The sequence below is a fragment of the Leopardus geoffroyi genome, chromosome D1 (genome assembly GCF_018350155.1).
Source record: "Leopardus geoffroyi isolate Oge1 chromosome D1, O.geoffroyi_Oge1_pat1.0, whole genome shotgun sequence".
NCBI classification, from domain to species: Eukaryota; Metazoa; Chordata; class Mammalia; order Carnivora; family Felidae; genus Leopardus; species Leopardus geoffroyi.
In genome coordinates this window covers 104,783,346-104,807,350 of record NC_059329.1, presented here as the reverse complement: position 1 = coordinate 104,807,350, position 24,005 = coordinate 104,783,346, and the positions used below count along the sequence as shown (strand labels likewise).

The 24,005-nt window shown below is 42.0% G+C and overlaps 2 protein-coding genes across 5 annotated transcripts in view; one reads left to right on the top strand and one right to left on the bottom strand.

The window, feature by feature from the left end:
* LOC123601759 (membrane-spanning 4-domains subfamily A member 4A-like) overlaps window positions 1-24,005 on the top strand; it is a 172,149-nt gene that overhangs the window by 91,389 nt on the left and 56,755 nt on the right. For all 3 annotated transcript variants that reach the window (XM_045485376.1, XM_045485375.1, XM_045485377.1), the window contains exon 3: window positions 9,432-9,530. In XM_045485376.1, the coding sequence (XP_045341332.1) occupies window positions 9,432-9,530 (99 nt within the window). The remainder of the gene's footprint in view (window positions 1-9,431; window positions 9,531-24,005) is intronic.
* Window positions 1,046-23,543, bottom strand: MS4A7 (membrane spanning 4-domains A7). Of its 2 annotated transcripts, none has more exons than XM_045485382.1 (7): window positions 23,401-23,543; window positions 14,546-14,705; window positions 9,808-9,942; window positions 8,042-8,098; window positions 6,113-6,319; window positions 2,529-2,630; window positions 1,046-1,380 (listed from the first exon to the last, which is right to left on the bottom strand). In XM_045485382.1, exons 2-7 carry the CDS (start codon window positions 14,690-14,692, stop codon window positions 1,207-1,209), a joined length of 822 nt encoding a protein of 273 aa, XP_045341338.1. In that variant the 5' UTR covers window positions 14,693-14,705; window positions 23,401-23,543; the 3' UTR covers window positions 1,046-1,206. The 2 variants fall into 2 exon arrangements, with proteins under 2 accessions (XP_045341338.1, XP_045341337.1); XM_045485381.1 differs by having other exon boundaries at window positions 23,293-23,406.

The following is a 24,005-nucleotide window of genomic DNA, read 5'->3' as shown; positions in this document are numbered from 1 at the left end:
TCTCTTAAATTCCCCATATGAGCGAAGTCATATGATATTTGTCTTTCTCTGGCTGACTAACTTCACTTAGCATAATACCCTCCAGTTCCATCCACGTAGTTGCAAATGGCAAGATTTCATTCTTTTTGATTGCCGAGTAATATCCATCTTCTTTATCCATTCATCCGTCAATGGACTCTTTTATGCATGACCTTTTCCCCCCGAACATTATGTTTGTGGGATTTATCTATACAGCTGCATGTAATTGTAGTTTGTCCACTCATGTTACTGTTTAGTACTCCATTGTATGAATATACCAGAATTTTTATTTCTCCCTTCTATTGTTTATAGTCATTTAGATAGTTTCCTTTTGGAGGCGATTATGTGTATTACTTATATGACCATTTCTGTACATGTTTTTGGAAAACACGTGTATGCATGTCTGTAGTATATTCCCCTGGGGATAGGACCCAAGGCCTTTATTGGGTCTTTACTGGGTAGGTGAGGTTGTTTACTCCAGTACAGTAATAAAATTATGGCTAATTTCTTCTTTGGTCTAGAACCTAGATGGGGAAGAGCATTGTGGTAAGTTACAATCTTTGAAGCCAGATATTTCAGAATAAAGTCATTAAATGAGACAGAATATTGAGCCACATTCAATTGACAGACATGCATTTCATTCAATTGACAGAAACGGAGCTGTATCTTTTTGAAGTACTTTTAATTTAAAAGTTCTTGCAATCCCTACTATATAACATTTAAGCAATATGAGTGTGAAAATAATACGGAAGTGGAGACTGCATAGCCATGTGATTTGGCCACTTTACACCAGCACAAGCGTGCACATTTTCTTCTCTTATTTAGGGCTGGGTGAACCACTTTCTGTTCAGTTTACCCACCTGGGATTTGAGAGACTCTTTCCTTTTCTTTTCTTTCTTTTCTTTTCTTTTTCTTTTTCTTTTTTTTTTTTTTTTTTTTTGAGAGAGAGAGAGGGAGCATGAGCAGGGGAGGGAAACAAAGAGGGAGAGAGAGAATCCCAAGCAGGCTTTGCATTGTCAGTGCAGAGCCCGATGCGGGGCTCGAACTCACTAACCATGAGATCATGACCGGAGCAGACATCAGGAGCTGGACGCTTTAATGACTGAGCCACCCAAGCACCCCAAGAGATTACTTTCAAGAGCAATAAAATGACTCTCACTGAGCAAGTGCAAAACAAAAACCGTTTTTCTAAAGGTTTCTTTCAGTGTCTAAAGTAGCTGAAATTTCAGGAAAGTCTAACCACACTTTGCCAGGAGCCCTGGCTTTCTCCTTTTTCTTCTGAGGCGTTACTCCAATGCATGACCTTGAAGGATTTTTGACATGTTGGATATGACCTTGTGATTGAGGCATGGAAAATGTACTCTGGAAAAGATAAAGTTTATTAGTGGGTTTTAAACTCTGATTTTGGAAGCTTTTTTTGATCCATATTTGAAATGCATTTCCCCCAAATGTATGGTAGTTGCCTTTCCAACTTTACCAAAATATAAAATGCATCAGTATTGGTTCGAACAAATGCTATGCTGTGATCTGCTAATCATATTACCATTTACCAATAAGATCATAATTGAGTCATAATGTATTCCTTCCCTTGAAATAATTTCTTTTTTTTGTCTTGGAAGGCAGGAGGTTTATTTTACACCGGTGGGCCCAGAGGAGATCATTCTCCAGAGATCTAAGCCCTTTAAATAATTTCTTTAGAAAAAAATGGGTTTTAGAGAAAAGACCAGCATTTTCGAATTGTAATGTCATGCCCTAAGAGGAAGTAAGGAAGAACACAGGACACCATCAGCAGAAGAGAGATGCCCTAGTAAGATACAACTGCATTCGCAAGGGAACAGAGTCATGGAGACTCTAGGGAGGCAGGTGGCTGTGTTCATGACAAGAAGAAGGAGATACAGGCTTTTCATTCTCAGCCCGTCAGCCTACATCATTCGTTCTCCTTGTGATTTTATCTGAGCCTTGGTTCTTTTATAAGGGGTTGGAGCAGGTGATTTCTTTCTTATTTTTGAGTTTATTTATTTTGAAAAAAGAGTACACATGGGGGAGGGGTAGAGAGAGGGGCAGGGAGAGAGAGAGAGAGAGAGAGAGAAAAAGAGAGAGAGAGAGAGAGAGAGAGAGAGAGAGAGAGAGAGAATCCCAAGCAGGCCCTGCGCCACCAAGGCAGAGCCCGATGCGGGACTCGAACTCACGAACCACGAGATCATAACCTGAGCCGAAGCTGGACGCTTAACCGACTGAGCCACCCAGGCGCCCTTGGGGCAGGTGATTTCTAAAACCATTTTAGCCATTCTAATAAGCAGGTCTTCTGGTTTGCGGGCCAGAAGGCACTAATAATCTCAGATACCAGTGTCATCGTGAAGGAGCCCATTCATAGAACTCTCTCCTCACTCTGAAAGTTGACTGCTACGTGAACCTCATTGCCTCCTCTTTCTGCCACTTTTTAGACCCGGAACATCACAGCTCCAATGTCGGGACCCAGCAGGTGTCATGTGACATGTTAGAGTACTCACCCCTGGGTTCTTGGAGTACAGCTGTTTCCACCAAAGGATGGAAGCGTAGGTAGCCGTTAAGAGTTCCAGCACAGTGAAAATGAGCATCACCACCAGCACCCCCTGTGAATCAAGACAGGAACAGTTGGTGCCATCAGCTAGCCCTGTGCCTGACTGAGAGGAGACTGGGGGTGAAGGCTCTAGCCGTGGAGAGAATAAGGCACAGAAGCAGAGAAATAAGCAGCAACGGTTTCCTCTCAGAACCGTGGGATCCCACATTCTGAGACAAGACTAACCCTTCCTTTATCACTAGTTGTTTTCACTGGTGTGATGTTTCTAGTGTGGATTTGCTTTTACTTATCCAGAAATGGTCTCAGTTCATCCTTTCCATCTGAAATCTGTTTTTTTTTTTTAATTCTGAAATTCACCCCTCTTATTTCTCTTTGCACATGTCCTCTCTCCCTGGCAGGCTTACTGGGGTCACATTAGATGTGTGCTGGTTCTTTTCAGTTCGCTGCCTCCTACCTGTCTGTTAACCCGTCACTCATATGTTTCAGATTTTCACTGCGATGTGTTGTGCTCCATGTGATTTGATCAGACCTCAATTTCACTTCACTGTTTATTTCTCTGGATATGTTGAATCTCCTTTTTAACTGATAACACTAAATGGTTCGTTTCAAAGATTATAATTTTCATTTCTAATCATACTGCTTAGTTCTTTTTCAAATCTACTTTTTTTTTTCTTGCTGTCATGTTATCTCATGTTGGTTTTCATTCCTTTTCTTTATGTCTTTATTGTTGAAAATATGTTTTCATTATGGTCTTCCAAATTGGTATATAACCTCCAATTCTTGAGCAACCAAACTTTCATATTTGCTGCTGTAACCCATTTTTTTCTTAGGTTTTTCAAAATATTTTTCCTCTCAGGTGATGTCAGTATATGGGTGCGTGGGGGAGGATTTAAAAAAAAATTTTTTTTTAACGTTTATTTATTTTTGAGACAGAGAGAGACAGAGCATGAGCAGGGGAGGGGCAGAGAGAGAGGGAGACACAGAATCTGAAACAGGCTCCAGGCTCTGTGCTGTCAGCACAGAGCCCGACGCGGGGCTCGAACTCACGGACCGTGAGATCATGACCTGAGCCGAAGTCGGACGCTTAACCGACCAAGTTGGTTTTTTTTTTTTTTTAACGTTTATTTATTTTTGAGACAGAGAGAGACAGAGCATGAACAGGGGAGGAGCAGAGAGAGATGGGGAAGGATTTTTTGATATGTAGGACAGACCCATTAGTTGGGTTTATGGATGACTCCCTAGATGGAAACTTTAGGTTTGATTCTGATAGAACCTCAGGAAATCCAGACCCAGGAACAGTTTTTAAGTGAATCCCTGTATTTGAGGTTTGTTTGTTTTATATGGAATTTGGATTTGGATACTGTCCATCCCTGCACATGGCTTGGTGAGATGATTTCATCCTAGAAACCTTTATGGTGGAGTTTCTTTAAGCTCCTTGGGATGTTGGGCAGAGTTTTCCTTGTCTTATTTTCATAAATAAGGTACATATTCAGTCTCTGCTTCTAACATTTTTGCAGGACACTCAGTGTGGGCTTGAAGAGCTTCAGATTTGTCATGGACATTGAAATGCCACTATCCCAGCTTGTAACACCTATATTCCCATCCAGGCCTCCCTGGTTTTCTGGTTTCAGCTCTTACTTGGTTGCCCGGCTGCAGGATCCTTCTTAGCTCCTGGAACCAACGATGCCTTTCTTCCTTGATCTTTTTCTGCCTCCCACCCTCTCTTCCTTCTTTCTTCCAACCTCAGATATACATCTTGAATCTTTTGATGTGTTACTTTGCTCAGGTTATCTTTGTGTTAATAAAGAACGGACATTTGGAGTCAAGTCCTACTGCAACTTCTCCGATTCTGCAGAAGTTCTCTGGTTGTCTCAGAGTAGGAGTCAGTTTGATGTATTGAGTTTAGTTTCCATTGAGTTAAACCCTCATGCCCCAGCAGGGAGGATGTCTCCCTCACCCTCCTGGCTTTGCTCTGCACCAGGCTGATGCCATATCCTGGGCTTCCCCGCACTGATTTCTAACCAGATGCATTTCTGTGCCCTTCCACTTCCTCAAGCTCCTGTATCAGGGGGGTTGCTTTTGGCAACCTCTGGGTCACACAGGCAGACTCACAGAAGTCTGTGAGTCTGGAAACTTGCACACACGTTCTGGGATTCCTGAGACACGTCCAAGGGAATAAGAGAGATTTCATCTATCTCCCTGGCTCCTGCTAGAGGAGTCACAAAGGAAGAAAATTTTCTCCCTAAAAGGCCAAAGTTTATGGTTTTAAAACTATGAGTCTGTATATAGAGAATTGACGAAGCCAATATTTTTATCGTCAACCACTGGTGACCATCCAGTGTGGGGGGAAAAGTGGCAAGAAAATGTTGCAGAGATGATGGCATTTCTGCTAGGATTTGAATCCATTGGAGGCTCGTCTCCCAGCCCCTTCTCCCTCTGCCAGCCCAGCTGGGCCAAAGTATAATTATGTGTTTGGGCTTAAAAAGTCCAAATTCTGGAGCTAACTTAATGTGGATAAAATTCAAATAAAGAGGGCTATTTCTGCCTGCGTCGAGGGGGTAGAAAATGCCTTTTCAACAAAGGAGGCACTCCGAGAGCTAAACCTATTGAGAATGGAATGTTTTCTATGCAAGAAAGACTGCTGACCTTATCTTCTTTATCCACTTATCTATCCGTGGACTCTCAGGTTGCTTCCGTATCTTGGCTATTGTAAATAATGCTGCGGTAAATACAAGGGTGCATATATCTTTTCAAACTAGAATTTTTGTTTTCTTTGAGTCAATTCCCAGTAATGGAATTGCTGGATCGTATGGTATTTTTATTTTTAATTTTATGAGGGACTTCCATACTGTTTACCACAGTGGCTGCACCATTATACATTCCCACCCAACTAGTGCGCGAGTTTTCCCGTTTCTCCACACCCTCTCCGACACTTGTTATTTCTTATTTTTTTGATACTAGTCATTCTGATAGGTGTGAAGTAATACCTCACTGTGGTGTGGGTTTGCATGTCCCTGCTGCTTAGTGAGGTTGACCATCATTTCATGTGTCTGTTGGCCATCTGTATGTCATATGTGAGATAATGTCTATTCAAGTCCTCTGCCCGTTTTTTAATTGGATTATTTGTTTTATTAGTGTTGGGATGTATAAGTTTTTATATATTTTGGACATTAACCCCTCGTAGGATTTATCATTTACAAATATAAGTTGTCTTTCTGTTTGTGTTTTCCTTTGCTGTGCAGAAGCTTTTTATTTTGGTGTAGCCCCAACAGTTTATTTTTGCTTAGTTCTCATGCCAGAGGAGACATGTCTAGAACCCACAAGTCTTCTTTATTTCCTTTTTTGACTTGGCACAATGCATCCCCTATATTTTGCAGTCTGCCGACAGGACTCAACCGCAGTTTGGGGGTTTTTTTTTTGGTCTGCTTCCAGCCATTCAGATCAACAAGGCACAGACTGCCGAAAAAGCAGAGATTATGCAAAGGAGAGAAATAAGAATTTCACGGGCAAGATATTCAGTCTGAAACTACTTACCGTCAGACTGACACTAGCCAGGAGACAGTCCTTGAATTCATAAGTTGAATAATAGTACCCCGAATAAGGCAGTGAGGATAGGTATTCCCTTTCTGAGTCACACGGTCGAGAGGCCGTCTCCAAGGCTACCAGGCTGTCAGCAAGGAGGAAGAGGCCTGCTCCAGCAGCTAGAGAACTCGCTGCACTTGCGGTCAGGGTGCTCATGGCCTGAGAAAGAAAATTTGCATTGGGATGTCACAACAGGAGCAGCATGTGATGCTATTAACCCTCCATCCATTGTACTACATCGTTGCGTCCCTGAGTCCGTTTCCCTTGTAATCTATGCACTCGTAGGGGGCACAGACTATGTTTTATTCACCTCTGTATCCCTCCTCACTATCTGGTTTATCACCTGATACAATAAGTAAATGTTTGTCGAGTGAGAGAATGCACACGTAACTCCTCCTCCGGTATAGGAGTTCTGGATCCTTGGCTCTCTGCAGCACTGAAGACAGAGATGGCTTGCTGACTTCCCCAACGGCCTTAGAGTCGTTCTATTGCTTTCAGCCCTTCTAGAATAGGACCTTTGGTCCCTCCTACACCAGTCTATGGCTTTTATTTCCACGAAAGAGAGAACTGGAGAAGCTAGAATACCTACCTATAGGTGGATCAGGCCCAAGAACCACGTTCACCACATTCTGATTTGGGTCATATTCTATATTTCGGGGCAAAGGGTTCTCGCAGAATATGATGCCTCTGCAAAGACGCTGAGGTGCCACACTCTGTGCCAGGTTCCCAGCACGTGCTCATTTCTCTTTGAACGTCATTCAAGGATACTGTGTGTCTGGGGGATGACTGCTCTGCCCTTCCTTCTCCCTTGGCCTGGGAGCCGTGTGGCTTCAAGTGCTGAGTTCCCAAAGGAAGTGCCGATGGAATGGGCGGCGCCTTTGCCCAGAGCTGCCACGTGCGCACTGGAGCCCACGTCCTGTCTTGTGTCCTGCGTGCGGAGCCCACATCATGCTGGGTCATCCCAAGTATGGTTTTCCCTTTCAGGGTATTCAGGACGCTTGGGAAGCCACCTGTGAGAGCCACAGCCACATGTTCCTCTTCCCCATTTTATAAATGAGAAAACTGAAGCCCAGAAAAGGAAGGAACTTTTCAAGCACACACGCGGGTCAATGACAGATCTGAGACGAGAGTTTCCTGGTGCTGGGTCCAGAACTCTGACTCCATCCAGTGGGGTGAACTCTGTCCCCTGGTTCTGGGGTTTAGATTCTAGCTTCAAGCATAAGGAACATATACCAGCCTCAGAACGCCATCTTCTGTGCCCTCAACCATAGTTAACTAGATCTTGGATCTTCCTGAGTCAGGATGTGGCCCTTCCCTAAGTCATCTTTGTGAGTGTGTGGCAAGGCAGAGGGAAAGGTTGCTAGAGTATCAAAGACCCCACCCACACACTCCTGACTTTTGTCAGGAAAGTGGCTACAGTCTGTTAATTCCTTGTTTCTGAGGGGGTGGGGGAGCTAGCCACAGGATCTAAGCCCACACACCTCTGCCTCTGACCTTGCCGTTTAGGGAAATTGGCTCATTCTGAGACAGGTTTTTCCGGAAAAGGAAGTCTAGGTTCTAGAAGGTCATCTACCCTGTTCAGGGCCAAGCTAACAAACTGCAAAGACTCCATGGTTTATTTAAAATTGTCTACCATTGAAGCAACTGAAGTAAACCTTGAAATATGACCCAGGAGCACATTGCATAGGGGAAGAGTACTGGTCTAGGAAACAGGGAATTTGGCGTTTACACCCAGTTCTGTCACCGGACCAGCAGTGAGAACTCTCTCCCCTGCTCAGAGCCCTATTTCCCTAAGCTGTCAAATGGACACTGAACTAGAGTTATTGCCTCTGAAGTTCTTTTTATTCCGGCGAGCTGAGATTCGACGGCTCTCATACTTACAAAGGGCAAAGTTGCCTTTTTCCCAGAAATGATCGAGAGGGATCCAGTAATGGCAAACTGCTCAGAGAAGAGAGAAATGATCAGTTCAGTTGTCTTGTGGAAATGTGTGCACCATGTTACTATCCATCAATCAATAAGTAATGTAAAACTCTTAGAGAGATAACACCGTAGGAATGGTGTCGGTCCATATTAAGAGAGAGGCCTTATTTCTACTCTCAGGATGCTTAACATTGACTTTAGAGAAAGGGCAGATGCACAGAGGATTGGGATTTATGTTAGCGAAAATCACTGTGAGCTGAGGTGGCCTGGAGCGGAGGTATACGCAGAAAAAGAACAGTGCTAAGTTATGAGGTGGGAAGAGAGGAGATTGAGGAAGACCAATGACTTGAAGGGATATGAAGGTAGGAGCAGCCGACAGAAGCACGTAGGAAAGGGGCTCCAATGACAGAAGGTACAGAAACACGTGAGCTTCAAGCACTGGTGTAGGGGGCCTGAGTTAGACTGGGAGTTGAAGAAAGGGGGAGGTACAGGGTCAGGTGTGAAGAGTCTCTCATCCTGAAGCCCCAGAAGTCAGTATTTTAAGTTTATTTATTTACTTTGGGGGGGAGAGAGCAGGGAGGGGCTGAGAGAGACAGAGAGAGAGAGAGAAAGAGAGAACCCCAAGAAGGCTCCCCACTCAGCACAGAGCCCAATGAGGGGCTCGATCCCATGAACCATGAGATCGTGACCTGAGCTAAAATCAAGAGTTGGACATTTAACCGACTGAGCCACCCAGGTGCCCCCAGAAGTCAGTATTTGAGCCCAGTAGTGTAAGGATCTGGCTGGTGGAGGGAGAAAGTTCTAAGCTGGAACATTGGTTAAGCTTGTGCCTTAGGGATTGGTAGTAGTCACAGACAAAGAGGGTCCAGCATGAGCTGTTCCTGCCTTTCATAAGGGAATGTGGGAGCTCAACCACTGATTAGAGAAGTAAGGATAAGTTGTGCTCTGGGGTCAGGAGCAGGGCTTCCCTGCATCACTGCATAGTTTGCGTTCACATAAAGGCTGTATCCATACAGAGGTGATGTCCTGTTAGAATTCATCTGCCCAGAATGTGTGATTTTTCCTCCTTTGTGTAGGATACTACATGGAAAAGAAGTGGCCCTTTATGGGAGGCATGACTAGACCCTGGCTAGTCTCCAAAGAAAAGGACCCCTTTCCATGAGCCTTTAGATGGAAAGTAGCAAAATAAAAAGTTTTCCAAATTCTCAGGGTTACTTCTGAACACATAGCAAGAGTGTCCTTGCTTCCCGTGAATCTTACCATCACCAGTTTGATTCTCTGCATACCTGTGGCATTTACCCATGGTGCTCATTTTATTTTAAAAATGATCTTTTCACTCTTTACCTGACAGGTGGATTATTCTTACACCGGAGGGAATGCAATGGCCTCATCAAAGACCCAAAGAAGAATGTGAAAAATCTACTTTTCCAGAGGTCGGCTGTGAAGCCAGGTAAGAAGTGTTGTGCTGGTATGCCCACTGTATTACCCTCTTGCCTCCTGCCCTGGCCAGCTACTCCCTGGGATGGTGACACAGGAGGAGGGATTAGACTCCTCTGCTGCTCTTCCCGAATGGGAGAAACGTGACATGGGATGATGACAGAGAGAAAGCTAGAGGCCTTGGCCACCTGCTCCTTTCTCCCCACCTCTTGGGACTGAGTCACTCATGATCTAGTACCCACTTAGCGTTTAAAGAGCATATCCTTTCTTGGAGACCCCATTCTACTCACACATGTAGCTGCTACAAATGGGTACCCAGACATCAAAATGGTGGAAGTTGTTGGCTTGAAGTGGGAAGAGTAAGGAGCAGAAACCAAAATCGCCCCCAAACTTGAAATCAGCAGGCAGCACATAATCTGTATAATCTACAAGAGAGAAGACGGAAAATGCTAGGAACATACTTTGAACAGATGAAAGTGATTATTTGAATGTACATTGTGTTTATAAGGAGTATAAAATATGCTATAATGTGTCATATTAAAAGGGGGGGGGAGTATTACAAGGAGCCAGTAAGCATTCTCTAAGAGAAACTCATGTATACCTAACCTCTTCCTTTCTGATAGGATTAATAAACTAGCAAATCAGGAAGTGATAATATATACATTTTAATTTTATTTTGAAAAATATAGTTGACATTTTTTGTTGTTGTTGTTCTAGGAAAAGTAGGTGGAGAAAATTGTTCTGGACAATAGTCCAGTTGGATGGATGTAGAAAGCAAACTTACCAAGGGAGAGTTAATAAAGGGCTCAATTTCAATTGAAATAAAATAAAGCCATAATTCATCTTACCTTCTTCATCATTGAATTTTGATAATAATTACTGTTTTTATGACACCAGTGGTAATAGTCTACATTTGTTGAACACTTTCTACACTCTGGTTATTTATCTCATCTTGTTTATGGATGAGAAAAATGAGTCACTGGGAGTTTAAATAGCTTGTACAAACCCACACAAATGGCCAAGTGGAGGAACTAGGACTTAGCCCTATTACTTTGATCTAGAATCCACACTCTTACCCACTGTTTAATGCATATGCAATTGAAAGATGATACAAAAACATAGGAGAAATAATGTAAAGTCAAGAGAATTCAACCATTCATACAATTAATATTTATTGAATATCTGTCCTGTGCCAGCACCAGGGAAATGAAGCAGATGAAAGTCACTGCCACTGGCCATGTATTATGTCCTTTACAGAGATGTTCCTTGGAAAGTGGAATTAGTTAGGAGCAAAGTAGTAGGAGGCCCGAGGAGTACTGGGGACAGAGTGCAAACCCTGTAGGGTTTTGTAGGCTATTTTATCAACTTTGCCTTTTGTTCTGAGTAAAAAGGGAAGTGAAGTGGATAATTTTGAGAAAGTGATTTCTATTTTTAAAAGATCATTCTAATGCTTGCCGCATCGAGAATAGATTATAAGGAAACAGAGCAGGGACATCAATAAGGAGGGCATTGTAGTAATTCACAGGTGAGATGATGTTGACTTGAAAATGACATTCATAGTAGAGGTAGTAAGAAGTAGTTGGATTCTAGTTGCATGATGAAGAGTAAGCCTCTAGGATTTACTGACAGTTTGCATGTGGATTATAGAAGAAAGGAATGAAGGTTGCTTCCAAGGGTTTTGGCTTGAGCATCTGAAATGATGGTGTTGACATTTATCTGAGATGGGGAATGTTGTATGAGGGGTGGGTTGGGGGACAAAAATGAGGATTTCAGTCTGGGACAGGTTACGGGAGAGGTGTAGATATCTCAGTGGAAACGTACATAGGCTGTTGGTTATAGGAGTCTTAACTTTACAGGAGAGAGCCATGTAAGGGAAATAATATTTTTCTTCCCAAGCCATCAGTGAAGATCATATTTAAAACTATATTACTGTGTGAGTTTACCACTGTAGCAGATGTAGCAACAAAATGGGGACTGAGCAATGGAGCACTCCAAATTTAGGGTCAGATAAATAAATAGAAACAATCAAGGAGTATAAAAGAAGCAGCCAAGAGGGAAGGAGGAAGACCAGAAGAATGTGATGTCCAAGAAGCCATATGATTAAAATGTTTCAAGTAGGAGAGGGTAGTCCGCTGCATCAAACACTTCTATTAGTTCAAGAACATTAACAGTGGAGACTTGGAAATTGGGTTACTAATGTGGAGCAAGGGGGACAAATCCCATTGGATGTGTTTCAAGAGAGAATATCATTCAAGAGGAGCTGGAAACATTAGACTTCCCACCCCATAGAGGAGTGTTGCTGAGAAGGCAAGTTGCTGGTGGGGCATTAGCTAGAGGGCCTGCGAAGTTATAAGTGTCTGTTTCTGCTGTTTTGTTCTCAAGATAGGAGAAATTGCAGGAAGATTCTTTCCTCATGGAACCGATCACAAAACATTTGCAGAGAGCATGGGGAGGATTACTGGAACGAGTAATGAGGGATGGGATTCACTGCACAAGGGAGGCTCATCGTTAATTAGAAGATGGGCATTTGGTTAGTAATGGGGAGGGGAGAGAGAATATATGGCACCGATGGGAGTAATTGCAGATGTGTGGCAGCTTGTGGACCTTCTCTCCAGATTGCCTCAGTTTTCTTAGTATGTTAGGAAGCCAGGTAATCACTGGAGAAGGATTGAAACCTATTGAAATAGTTTTCTGGGGTAGCAGGAAAGTGAATGGATGAAAGAAATATCGTGTTCTTTTTAAGCAGCTTTTACAGTCCCTTTGAGGTTATGGTCATAAATCCAAAGTGGAGTCCGTGTGTGTATTTGCCAAGGTTAGTTGCATGGGTTCAGGGGCAGAATAGGCAAAGGGGCAGAGTTAGAATTAAACCAATGTGGCAGTTTTTCCTTAAGGAGGACGAAGCTGTTGATCGTGGCTAGGTGAGGAAGGCTCGATGAAATAGGGATATTATCAGTAACTCCCAGAGAGGTTAGAGAAAGTTAGCATCGACATAGAGTTGGAGGGAGTGATCTGGAAAGATCAGAGGTGATGGACTATGGGATGCTTGAAATGTAGATAATGGTGGGTTTATTGCCGTTAGTATTGGTAACGTCCAGGGTACGACTCAGGAAATGTTTGTCTATGGAAGGATGGGCAACATACCTGGGGAGAAGAGGTCAAGGAGCAGACAGGACATGATATTGGAGGGATCATATACATGAGTATTGAAATAGCCAAGACTTACGATACGAACTCTACCCTGGGAGTGATAGTGATTGAGGAGTCAGTATCTTGAAGATAAAAGGCACATTATCCAGGAGAGCAAAAATAGTGGCAATGACCTGGAATCCTTCTGTAGAGCAAGAGAACTGTGAGAATGGGGCTCTCTTGTTTTGTTTTGTTTTCTTTTCTTTTAACTGTATAGTTCATCTATTACCCTAAACGTGTAAAATAGTGACTGGCACAGTGAAGGTGCTCAAAAAATGACAGCTGAATGTATAAATGAATAAATGTATTTCCAGTGTCTCTTACTGATTGCTGAAGCACACAGTGAAATGTGTTTGTGATTCTAGGCCATAGGTAGGCTAGATTGTAGGGAGCAGGACAGGTCTACACAGAACCAGTTGTCTGGAAGAAGTAAATTAAGGAGTGAGTATTGGTAAATGATAGTAGAATGACAGACGTTAACTGGTTTTATTTTCAAGGAAGATAGTCATCAACTGATTTTTCTACGGATGATCACTTTTCAAAATTGCCGCTACATCATTTAATGTCATTTTCTAAAAACACTGATTGTTTTTAGGTTTTTACATGAAACTCATTCTCCTAAAATTTTAATTCTCCTATCAATTCTCGATTAGTCCTAATATTAGGATTACCTAAAAGAACTTTTGAAGTTTGTGACTATTAACAATTACTTGAAATAATTATTTGTTTCCAGTGCTCAAAATATAGGTAACATTTTTAAAAATATCTCTTTTGGGAGGAAGACTGAAGTAGGACTTTTCAGATACTACATAAAAAGGGTAACTATGTTGTTTTATTTTTCTTTTTCAAGTGGGAGTGAATTACTTAGTTGGATGACACGAGATTTTTTTTTTAAGTTTATTTATTTATTTTGAGGGAGAGAGAGAGAGAGAGCACAAGATGGGAAAGGGCAGAGAGGAGGAGAGACAGAATCCCAAGCAGGCTCCATGCCATCAGCGCAGAGCCCGATGCGGGGCTTGAACTCACATACTGTGAGATCATGACCTGAGCTGAGATGAAAAGTCAGCCGCTTAACCAGCTACACAACCCGGGTGCCCCTGGATGACATGAGATTCTAAAATAGGAGCTTTTAGAGACTGAGAGGAGAGGACTGATCTAGAAGTGCCCGAGAAGCAAAGAGACTGCCTCCACTTCTATGCCCAGAAGAGAGGGTCACAGTGGAAACAGTGCCCTTGGGAGCTGGGTTCCTGTTTGCACGATTGATGAGGAGGCCTTTGAGAAACAAATCCAGGAATGAACCGGATTATGCTGGTAACAGACCCTGAATTCTAGAGGAGACAACCAGGCAGGTTTCCAAAGTCAGAAATGAATAGGAGTTGGGTCTTAAAAGGGGATAGTCAGAACCAGGTGGACATTAAAGTCCTGAGTATGAAGGATGATGACTGGGGACATTCGGATGTCTTACGGTGAGGCAGACAGGGAGAAAATGTATGGTGAGGTTAGTCCAGATCGTCTCATCTCAAAATGGTTAAGAAATGAGCTCAAAATAGATCTAATTTAATCACATTGAGTAAAATCATGTGCTTAAATCCAACATCTACTACAATAAAGACAAATGACAGGAGACTTTCTTATGTAGATTTCAAGTGGAGACCTAGTGGTTTTAGTTGATAGAAAGGCCTGAGGAGGACACAGTCTTCCCATAAAGTGCCATTTCATGTCCCAGTTGGCCTGGAGTCAGAGACAAAAATGAGAGACTCTCCCAGATCCATTGTAGATATGTAGTGTGGGTATGTTTGCAGTATTTTCCACAGTGTCTCCCTTCCAGTGACATGGACTTACTCCAAGGACTGTAGTTTCTTTTTGCAGAGTGTTTGGTGGGTTGTCCTCTTTTTGGTAGCTGTGTCTAGGTTTCTCTCTTTTGGGGATGATGATGCCATTTGGAGTAAAGCTGTCAAAGGCTCCCTTGGTCTTGGGCTTTGATAGCATGATCCTGGCGATGCTGGAAGAGGCAGTGAACTCAATTAGGTCCTGAGGTTCGACTTAAAGATATGAAACCATCTAAGATTTTTCTCCATTGTCCAAGAGGCGACCTGTCCTTTAGGAACGAAAGTTAATGTGGGGAGCAGTCTGGAAAGCTAGCATGCTTGGCACAGTCCATCCATTGTGGACAGAAAGCGTGTCACTGGGAGAAAACTGTGAACACAATTGAGAGGTGAACCATTCATATAGAACTTTCCTTGCGGCCTTGAGTGGATTCACCTCGCTGTCCTTCCAGTGGCCCCTGCTTCCAACATCCCTCTCATTCCTGTGTACCTCTGCTTCCCCTGTGCCGCACTCCCACACCACACGCCCCAGGATTGTACCTTTATGCTGCACCTTTGCTGCTCAGTCTTCCTTCATAGTCTCGTTTTCTTTCCATTAAGATGTTGATTAGCTGGGAGGCCTGGGTGGCTCAGTCAGTTAAGCATCTGACTCTTGACATCAACTCAGGTCATGATCTGAGGGCTCATGAGATCTAACCCCGTGTCAGGCTCCGCATTGAGCATGAAGCCTGCTTGGGATTCTCTCTCTCTGTCTCTCTCTGCCCTTCCTCACTCACACTGCCTCTCTCTCTCTCTCTGTCTTTCAAAATAAATAAGGAAACATTTTAAAAAAAGATGCTGATTAACCCTATTCCACATCTCTTTCTTGTATAGGTCCTGTCCCACAGAGAATGACTCCCTTGCCCATATTAGCTTAATAATTGTTAATATGAACATTTATTTAATGCTTGCTGAATTCCAGGAACTAGGCCATTGTAACTCTGGTCTTTAAAGCAACTTAGGTATTATTAACCTCACTGTATACATTGGAAACTCGGGACTAATAAGTTCAAGTTCAAATACACCTGGCACATTGAAAGTGTTTAATACGTGGTAGCAAATATAATACTAATCACTGTTTTTAAGTTTATTTATATATTTTGAGAGAGAGAGAGAGAGCTCATGCACACATGTGAGCTAGGGAGGGGCAAAGAGAGAGAATCCCAAGCAGGCTCTGTGCTGTCAGCATGGAGCCCCACGTGGGGCTCGATCTCACGAACAATGAGATCATGACATGAGCCAAAATCAAGAGGTCAGACGCTTAACTGACTGAGCCACCCAGGTGCCCCAAATATAATTATTATTATTCCGTGTTTGCACAAATGTCTGAACCAAGTCAGTGTAGCTTAGAAGCTCGTGATATTTTTCTAAATATCACATTAATTCTCCTCATCTTCCATTCTTCTTTCCTAACATTGGCAATTTCAACATAGACTCAAGGAGCATAGCATCTACTGCCGACCAGCTCAACAGTGTTTCTGGTCTCTGTGATGTGGGTAGCAGAGTCCAGCCCCTGGGATGCTCCTTAGGTCTGTTCTTAGCACAACATCCTCCCTCTTGAAAGTCATAGTTTGGATAAAGGCTTGTGATAATCTGGTGGTACCACAGATCTCTGCTCCCTGATCCTTCTCCTCAATGTCCGGGCTCTTTTGGATGGGATGCATAACATACAAAAATTAGAACTGGCACCCACAATCTCATTACTAGTGAGGGTGATGGGAAAGGGCACTGGGCTGGAAGTCCAATGCCTCAGCATCTAGTTGCATGTCTGAGCATAGGTCTTGGAGTCCAGTCCCATGCTCATATTCTAGACCTACCAATTATTACTAAACTCACGGTAAGCAAGTTGTTTTTAGCCACTTCATAGGTTCACAGTGAGGGAGAGATGAGATGATGCATGTAATGGGTTCAGTATAGAGCAGGGCACATGATACACTTTCAATACGTATTAGTTATATCTAAAGCTCATTGGGATTCCAGCTCAGATATTTATTAGTTGGCCACAGGCAGGTTATTTCCCCTCATTTATCCTCAGTTTCATTACTTACAAAATAGGGATAATAAGGCTATCATGAAGGATGCTTGTGAGGATTTGGATGAGGTGATTTAGGTGAGTGCCTTTTGTTGTGTCCCTGTGATCTTTATCAGGTGCTCCATTGTGCTCAATAAAAGGTTGGTGACCTCCACTCCATTTCTGCTCCTAGATCTGTGCCCTGGTCATTTTTCATGCTCTCTGGGCATCAAGTACCTTATTTGAAAAGTTATTAAAAACAAAGTTCTCCCTGTCTAAGGAGATAATTTTCACTTTGGGGGATTTTGGAGTCTGGACAGAAGTATGGTTGAGGTAAGATGAACGAAGAGGGAAGTAGTGTTGACACTGAATCCTTTGCAGTAGATCTGGGGCAAAGAGGCCATGGATGAGCATTCCAGCACATCTTTAAGATGAGTCTTAGCAATCCCTATCAAAATGACACCAGCATTCTTCACAGAGCTAGAACAATCCTAAAATGTGTATGGAACTAGAAAAGACCCCAGTAGCCAAAGCAATCTTGAAAAAGAAAACCCAAGCAGGAGGCATCACAATCCTGGACTTCAAGCTATATTACAAGGCTGTAATCATAAGACAGTATGATACTGGCACAAAAACAGACACTCAGATCAGTGGAACAGAATAGAGAACCCAGAAATGGACCCACAAATGTATGGCCACCTAATCTTTGACAAAGCAGGAAAGAATGTCCAATGGAATAAAGACAGTCTTTTCAATAAATGGTGTTGGGAAAACTGGACAGCAACATGCAGAAAAATGAACCTGGACCACTTTCTTACACCAGACACAAAAATAAACTCAAAATGGATGAAAGACCTAAATAAGACAGGAAGCCATCAAAATCCTAGAGGAGAAAGCAGGCAAAAACCTCTTTGACCTCAGCGGCAGCAACTTCTTACTCAACATGTGTCTGGAGGCAAGGGAAACAGAAGCAAAAATGATCTATTGGGGCCTCATCAAAATAAAAAGCTCCTGCACGGCAAAGGAAACAATCAGCAAAACTAAAAGGCAACTGATGGAATGGGAGAAGATATTTGCAAATGACATATCAGATAAAGGGTTAGTATCCAAAATCTGTAAAGAACTTATCAAACTCAACACCCTGAAAACAAATAATCCAGTGAAGAAATGGGCAGAAGACATGAATAGACACTTCTCCAGAGAAGACATCCAGATGGCCAACCGACACATGAAAAATGGTCAACTTCACTCATCATCAGGGAAAAACAGATCAAAACCACCATGAGATACCATCTCACCCATGTCAGAATGGCTAACATTAACAACTCAGGCAACAACAGATGTTGGCAAGGATGTAGAGAGAGAGGATCTCCTTTGAACTGCCGGTGGGAATGCAAACTGGTGCAGTCACTCTGGAAAACAATATGGAGGTTCCTCAAAAAATTAAAAATAGAACCACCCTATGAGTCAGCAATTTCACTACTAGGTATTTATCAAAAGGATACAGGTATGCTGTTTCACAGGGGCACATGCACCCCAATGTTTATAGCAGCGCTATCAACAATAGCTAAAGTATGGAAAAAGCCCAAATGTCCATCGACGGATGAATGGATAAAGAAGATGTGGTATACACACACACACACACACACACGTGCACACACACGCACACACACAATGGAGTATTACCCAGCAATCAAAAAGAATGAAATCTTGCCATTTGCAACTACGTGGATGGAACTGGAGGGTATTATGCTAAGCGAAGTTAGTCAGAGAAAGACAAAAATCATATGACTTCACTCATATGAGGACTTTAAGATGCAGAACACATGAACACAAGGGAAGGGAAGCAAAAATAATATACAAACAGGGAGGGAGACAAAACATAAGAGACTCAAATACAGAGAACAAACTGAGGGTTGCTGGAGGGGTTGTGGGAGGGGGGATAGGCTAAATGGGTAAGGGGCACTAAGGAATCTACTCCTGAAATCATTGTTGCACTATATGCTAACTAGGATGTAAATTTAAAAACTAATTAATTAACTTAAAAAAATTTTTTTTAATTCAAGAAGAAGATGAGGCTTAGATTTTCCTCTATGTCAGAAGCAAGACAGGGATATCCACTCTCCCCACTGTTATTTAACATAGTACTGGAAGTCCCTGCCACAGCAATAAGACAACAAAAAGAAATAAAAGGAATCCAAATCGGCAAGGGAGAAATAAGTCTTTCACTATTTGCAGATGACATGATACTTTACATAAAAAATCCAGAAGACTCCACCAAAAGATTGCTATAACTGACACATGAATTTAGTAAAGTTGCAGGATACAAAATCAACATACCGAAATCTGTTGCATTTCTGTACACCAATAATAGAAGCAGCAGAAAGAGAAATCAAGGCATCAACCCCATTTACAATTGCACCAAAAACAATAAGATACCTAGGGATAAACCTAATAAGCAAAGGGGTGAAAGACCTGTACTCTGAAAACTATAAAAAACTGCTGAAAGAAATTGAGCATGACACAAAGAAATGGAAACACATTCCATTATCATGGATTGGAAGAACAAATATTGTTCGTATTATTAAAATGTCTACATTACCCAGAGCAGTTTACACATTTAATGCAATCCCTATCAAAATACCAAACATTTTTCACAGAGCTAGAACAAATAACCTTAAAGTTTATATGGAACCACAAAAGGCCCCAAATAGCCAAAGCAATCTTGAAAAAGAAAAGCAAAGCTGGAGGCATCACAATTCCAGACTTCAAGTTATATTACACAGCTGTAGAGATCAAGACAGTATGGTATTGGGACAAAAATAGACATATAGATCAATAGAACAGAATAGAAAACCCAGAAGTGGACCCACAACTATATGATCAATTAATCTTCCACATTGCAGGAAAGAATATCCAGTGGAAAAAAAGTCCCTTCGACAAATGGTGTTGGGAAAACTGGATAGCAACATGCAAAAGAATGAAACTGGACCACTTCCTTTCACCACACACAAAAATAAATTCAAAATGGGTTAAAGACCTAAATGTGAGAAAGAAAACCATTGAAATCCTAGAAGAGAACACAGGCAGTAACCTGTTTGACATTAGCCATAGCAGTTTCTTACTAGATATGTCTCCTGAGACAAGGGAAAAAAGCAAAAATAAACTATTGGGACTTCATCAAAATAAAAAACTCTGTACAGTGAAGCTCCCATCCCTACAGAATGGGAGAATATAATTGCAAATGATAAACTGATAAAGGGTTAGTATCCAAAAGATAAAAAGAACTTATAAAACTCAATACCCAAAAAACAAAGAATCCAGTTAAAAAATGGGCAGAGAACATGAGTAGATATTTTTCCAAAGAAGACATACAGATGGCCAACAGACACATGAAAAGATGTTCAACATCACTGATCATCAGGGAAATTCAAATTAAAACGACAATGAGAAAAAGAGAGGGTACTATCAAATACCTATCCTATACTAGGCACCATATTTGACTTTGGAGATTTTGAAAAGATTTTGCATAAAAGATTTCAGAATATAAGAGATTTCAAATCTGAAAAGAGATGGGATATATACCATCTGGTAGAAAAAAATGTAAATATGGAATAAAATATTTTTGGAACTATAAAAAAAAAACTACAACGAGATACACCTCATACCAGTTAGAATGGCTAAAATTAACAGCAGAGGAAACAACAGGTGTTGGCAAGGATGTTGTGGAAATGCAAACTGGTGGAGCCACTGTGGAAGACAATATGGAGGTTCCTCAAAAAGTCAAAAATAGAGGGGCGCCTGGGTGGCTCAGTCGGTTAAGTGTCTGACTTGGGCTCAGGTCGTGATCTCATGGTTTGTGGTTCGAGCTCCGCGTTGGGCTCTGTGCTAACAGCTCCGAGCCAGGAGCCTGTTTCTGATTCTGTGTGTGTCTCTCTCTCTACCCTTCTCCTGCTCATGCTCTGTCTCTCTCTGTCTCTCAAAAATAAATAAATTGTTTTTCAAAAAGTTAAAAATAGAGCTATCCTACTACCCAGCAATTGCACTACCAGATACTTACCGAAAGGATACAGAAATACTTATTCAAAGGGATACATGCACCGAGATGTTTATAGCAGCATTATCAACAATAGCCAAATTATGGAAAGAGCCCAAATTTCCATGACTGATGAATGCATAAAGAAGATATGGTGTATATACACACACAATGGAATATTACTAAGCCATCAAAAAAATGAAATCTTGCCATTTGCAGTGTCATCGATAGAGCTAGAGAGTATTATGCTAAGCGAACTAAGTCAGAGAAAGACAAATACCATGTGATTTCACTCATGTGGAATTTAAGAAACAAAACAAGTGAACACAGGGAGGAAAAAAGAGAGGAAAACCAAGAAACAGACTCTGACCATAGAGAACAAACCGATGGTTACCAGAGGAGACGTGGGTGGGGTGGGTGACATAGGTGGTGGGGATTAAGGAGGGCATTTGTAGTGAGCAGCGGGTGTTATACGTAAGTGTTCAATTGCTAAATTCTACACCTGAAACTGATATTATACTGTGTGTTAACTAACTGGAATCTAAATTTAAAAAAAAAAAAAAGAAAATGAGGCTCAGAGAGGGTAAATAGTTTGCATAGTATTGTATATCTAGCATATGATGGAGGCAAGCCTTGAACCTGGGCAGTGTAATGCCATTGCTCTTCTGTGGGTGGGTGTGCTGTGCCCATCTAGCCACACATGATGCTCAGCCCCTCTGTCTTCCCTCCCTTGTAGCCAAGGTCCATTGACTACCACTCTCCATATTCATCCACAGGAGATCTTCTGACCTTGGAGATTTGTTCCCATATTCTGGAAACTTGACTTCTGCTGCACTCCTGTGGTTTGCTAGCCCAAATGTGCAAGGCAAAGACTGGAAGGGCGGTTCCCAGGTTCTGGGGGAGGAGGAAATGGGGAGTTGCTGTACCATGTGTAGAGAATTTCCACTGTGCAAGATAAGTTCTAAAGATCTGCTGTTAAGCACTGGGCCTTCAGGTAGACATACTGGAGTGTGCATTTAAAAATCTGTTAACCAATAGATCTCACGTTAAGTGTTCTTACCACAACAAAAAACTAAAAGAATAAAATTGGGAAGAAGGAAGGAAAGAAAAAAGGTTGCCTCCCAACTTCAGGATTTAAACAAAAGTCTCTGTAGTTCTGGATTCTTTCCTATAGGATTCCTTCCTATATTTTTCAGTCCTCATACCCAGGGACTACAGGATCTACTGGGTTCTAGTCCTGAACATCTAGCCAGGACCCGGATGCCTGGTTGGTACCCTTACCAGATTCTCGATAACATGTCTATTTATTTTCTTTTATTATTTTTAATCGTTTTGTTTAAAAGAGTGTATCACATAGCAATTGCAGTCAAAATAGGGAATACATTTTGAAGAAGAAAAGGAAGTTCCTTAAATCTCAGCTCCCACCCAATAACTAGCGTTTCATACATATCCTTTCTACCCTCATTTTCTCCCTGTCTTTCTCTCTGTATGTTTACACACATCCATTGTTCTACATAAACAGAGTGGTTCTATACATGCCATTTAGAAATCTTTCTGCACTCAACATTAGTCTGTGGACATCTCTGACAGTCATGTATGCAGATAATAAAACTCCTAAACTCAAAAGCTACATGGTAAATTCTGCTACCTGATACAGTGTGGATGAACCTTGAAGACAATATGCCAAGTGAAGTAATAAGCCAGTCACAGAAGGACAGATGTTGTCTGATTGCACTCCTGGAAGGCACTCAGAGTACCCAAGTCCCTCACGACAGAAAGTACAGTGATGGACACCAGTGGCTAGGAGGAGAGGGAAATGTGGAGTTAGTGCTCCATGGTCATGATCATGGGCTTTCCGTTCCAGAAGATGAAAAAGTTCTGGAGTTCAGTCATGGGGATGGTTGCACGAGAATGTGAATGTACCACACCACCGAACTCTACACTTATAAATGGTTAAAATGCTAAATCTCGTGGTACATATATTTCATCACGACGAGAAAAAAGCCACTGTATTCAAATTAATAGACGTTTCAAGATTCATTTAACCAGTCGTGTTATTTAGGTTATTTCTCTCTCTCTCTCTTCTTTTTATTATCATTATGAACAGTGCTACAGTGAACATCTTTGCACTTCTGTGGTGCCTCGCCTGTTCAGTCATCTCCTTAGAGTAACGTTTAGAAGTGGATTTACTGAGTTTAAGGCTATGATACTTGTATTGCTGCTTTTTAGAGGGAATGCTGTAGAACCAGGATTCTGTATGGTTTCACAAGAAGTCCCCAGACTAATGCCATCATCTTCAGACTCCGCACTCTGAGAGGGATACTTTGTCCCTCTACATTCAAGTGGAGGAAAACTTGGGGTGGCCCACCACATTTCCAGATGGTTCTAAAACCCCCATTTTGGAGATAAATCATAGCTTAGAGGACTGCTCTGCATACAGCGATTTTCTCTATGACAGAAATAGATTGAACAACAGGCTCCTAATGCAGGATCCAGGCTAATTGCACAGTATTTTCCGAGAGCATATTCTGTGTAAGACTGAGCAACATACCAAGAAATGCGGAGAATTGTAGAGAATTGTCACCTCAAGTCTTGGAGGAAACCTAAGGATTGTTTCACCCAATTCTCTTGTTTGGAAAGTGAGTAAACTACAAACCGGAGCAGGGAATTGACTCACCAGTTCATGCAGGTGCTCAGAAGAGAGAGTAAGAATCTGATTCCTGGCTGGCTATTCCAAGGACAGTCATCTCCCCCCAAAGTTCAGGATGCAAATGAACATGCCCACCTGTTCCTGGAGCCCAGTCCTCTGAGTGGTGGCTGGCGGGCCAGCTTTCTGCTTGGGAGCTCTCAGCCAGAACCTCCTACTGGCTGTTCCTGCCAGAACACTGTTGGTCCTTTGCTCTCCAGCCTGAGACTTCCTGCCCTTTTCTCAGAATAGTAGTTATGATTACACAAGATATGGGCTTCACTGTACTTACATTCAACACATGAAAAATACCTCTGCTTCCTCTTTATAAATTTCAAAGTTTGGAAAATAACACAGACTACAAGTAACACCTAAGAATAAAGAGCTTGTGAAAACTAGTGATGGTCCCAGTTAGAATTTATTCCCCGCATCGTAAAAGTAAGTCAGTCAGTTCTGTCTTCGCCTGAGTTTTCTGCCTACTAAATAGGGATGGACAATAATAATTCCACTGTTGGCTTTTGGGAGAATCAAAGAGAAATGATGTGAAAAGCTTACAAAAACCAGGCACTCCATAACCAGTGATAACAATGATGTTCATTTTGGATTTGGGAGAATTTATATATTTCCCCATTTCCCAGGCTCTTAGGGCAGACTGAAAGCAACCTATGGGGACTTGCTGCCCAACTGTCACTTCTCTGAGTGCC

Excerpts from the sequence above, each read along its gene's own strand:
- MS4A7 (XM_045485381.1), bottom strand. Across the intron at positions 8,099-9,807 it reads CATTTGTAGCAGCTACATGT|TTTGCCATTACTGGATCCCT; the intron begins GTGAGTAGAATG and ends TTCTCTGAGCAG. Across the intron at positions 1,381-2,528 it reads TGTACTCCAAGAACCCAGGG|AGTACATTTTCCATGCCTCA; the intron begins GTGAGTACTCTA and ends TATCTTTTCCAG.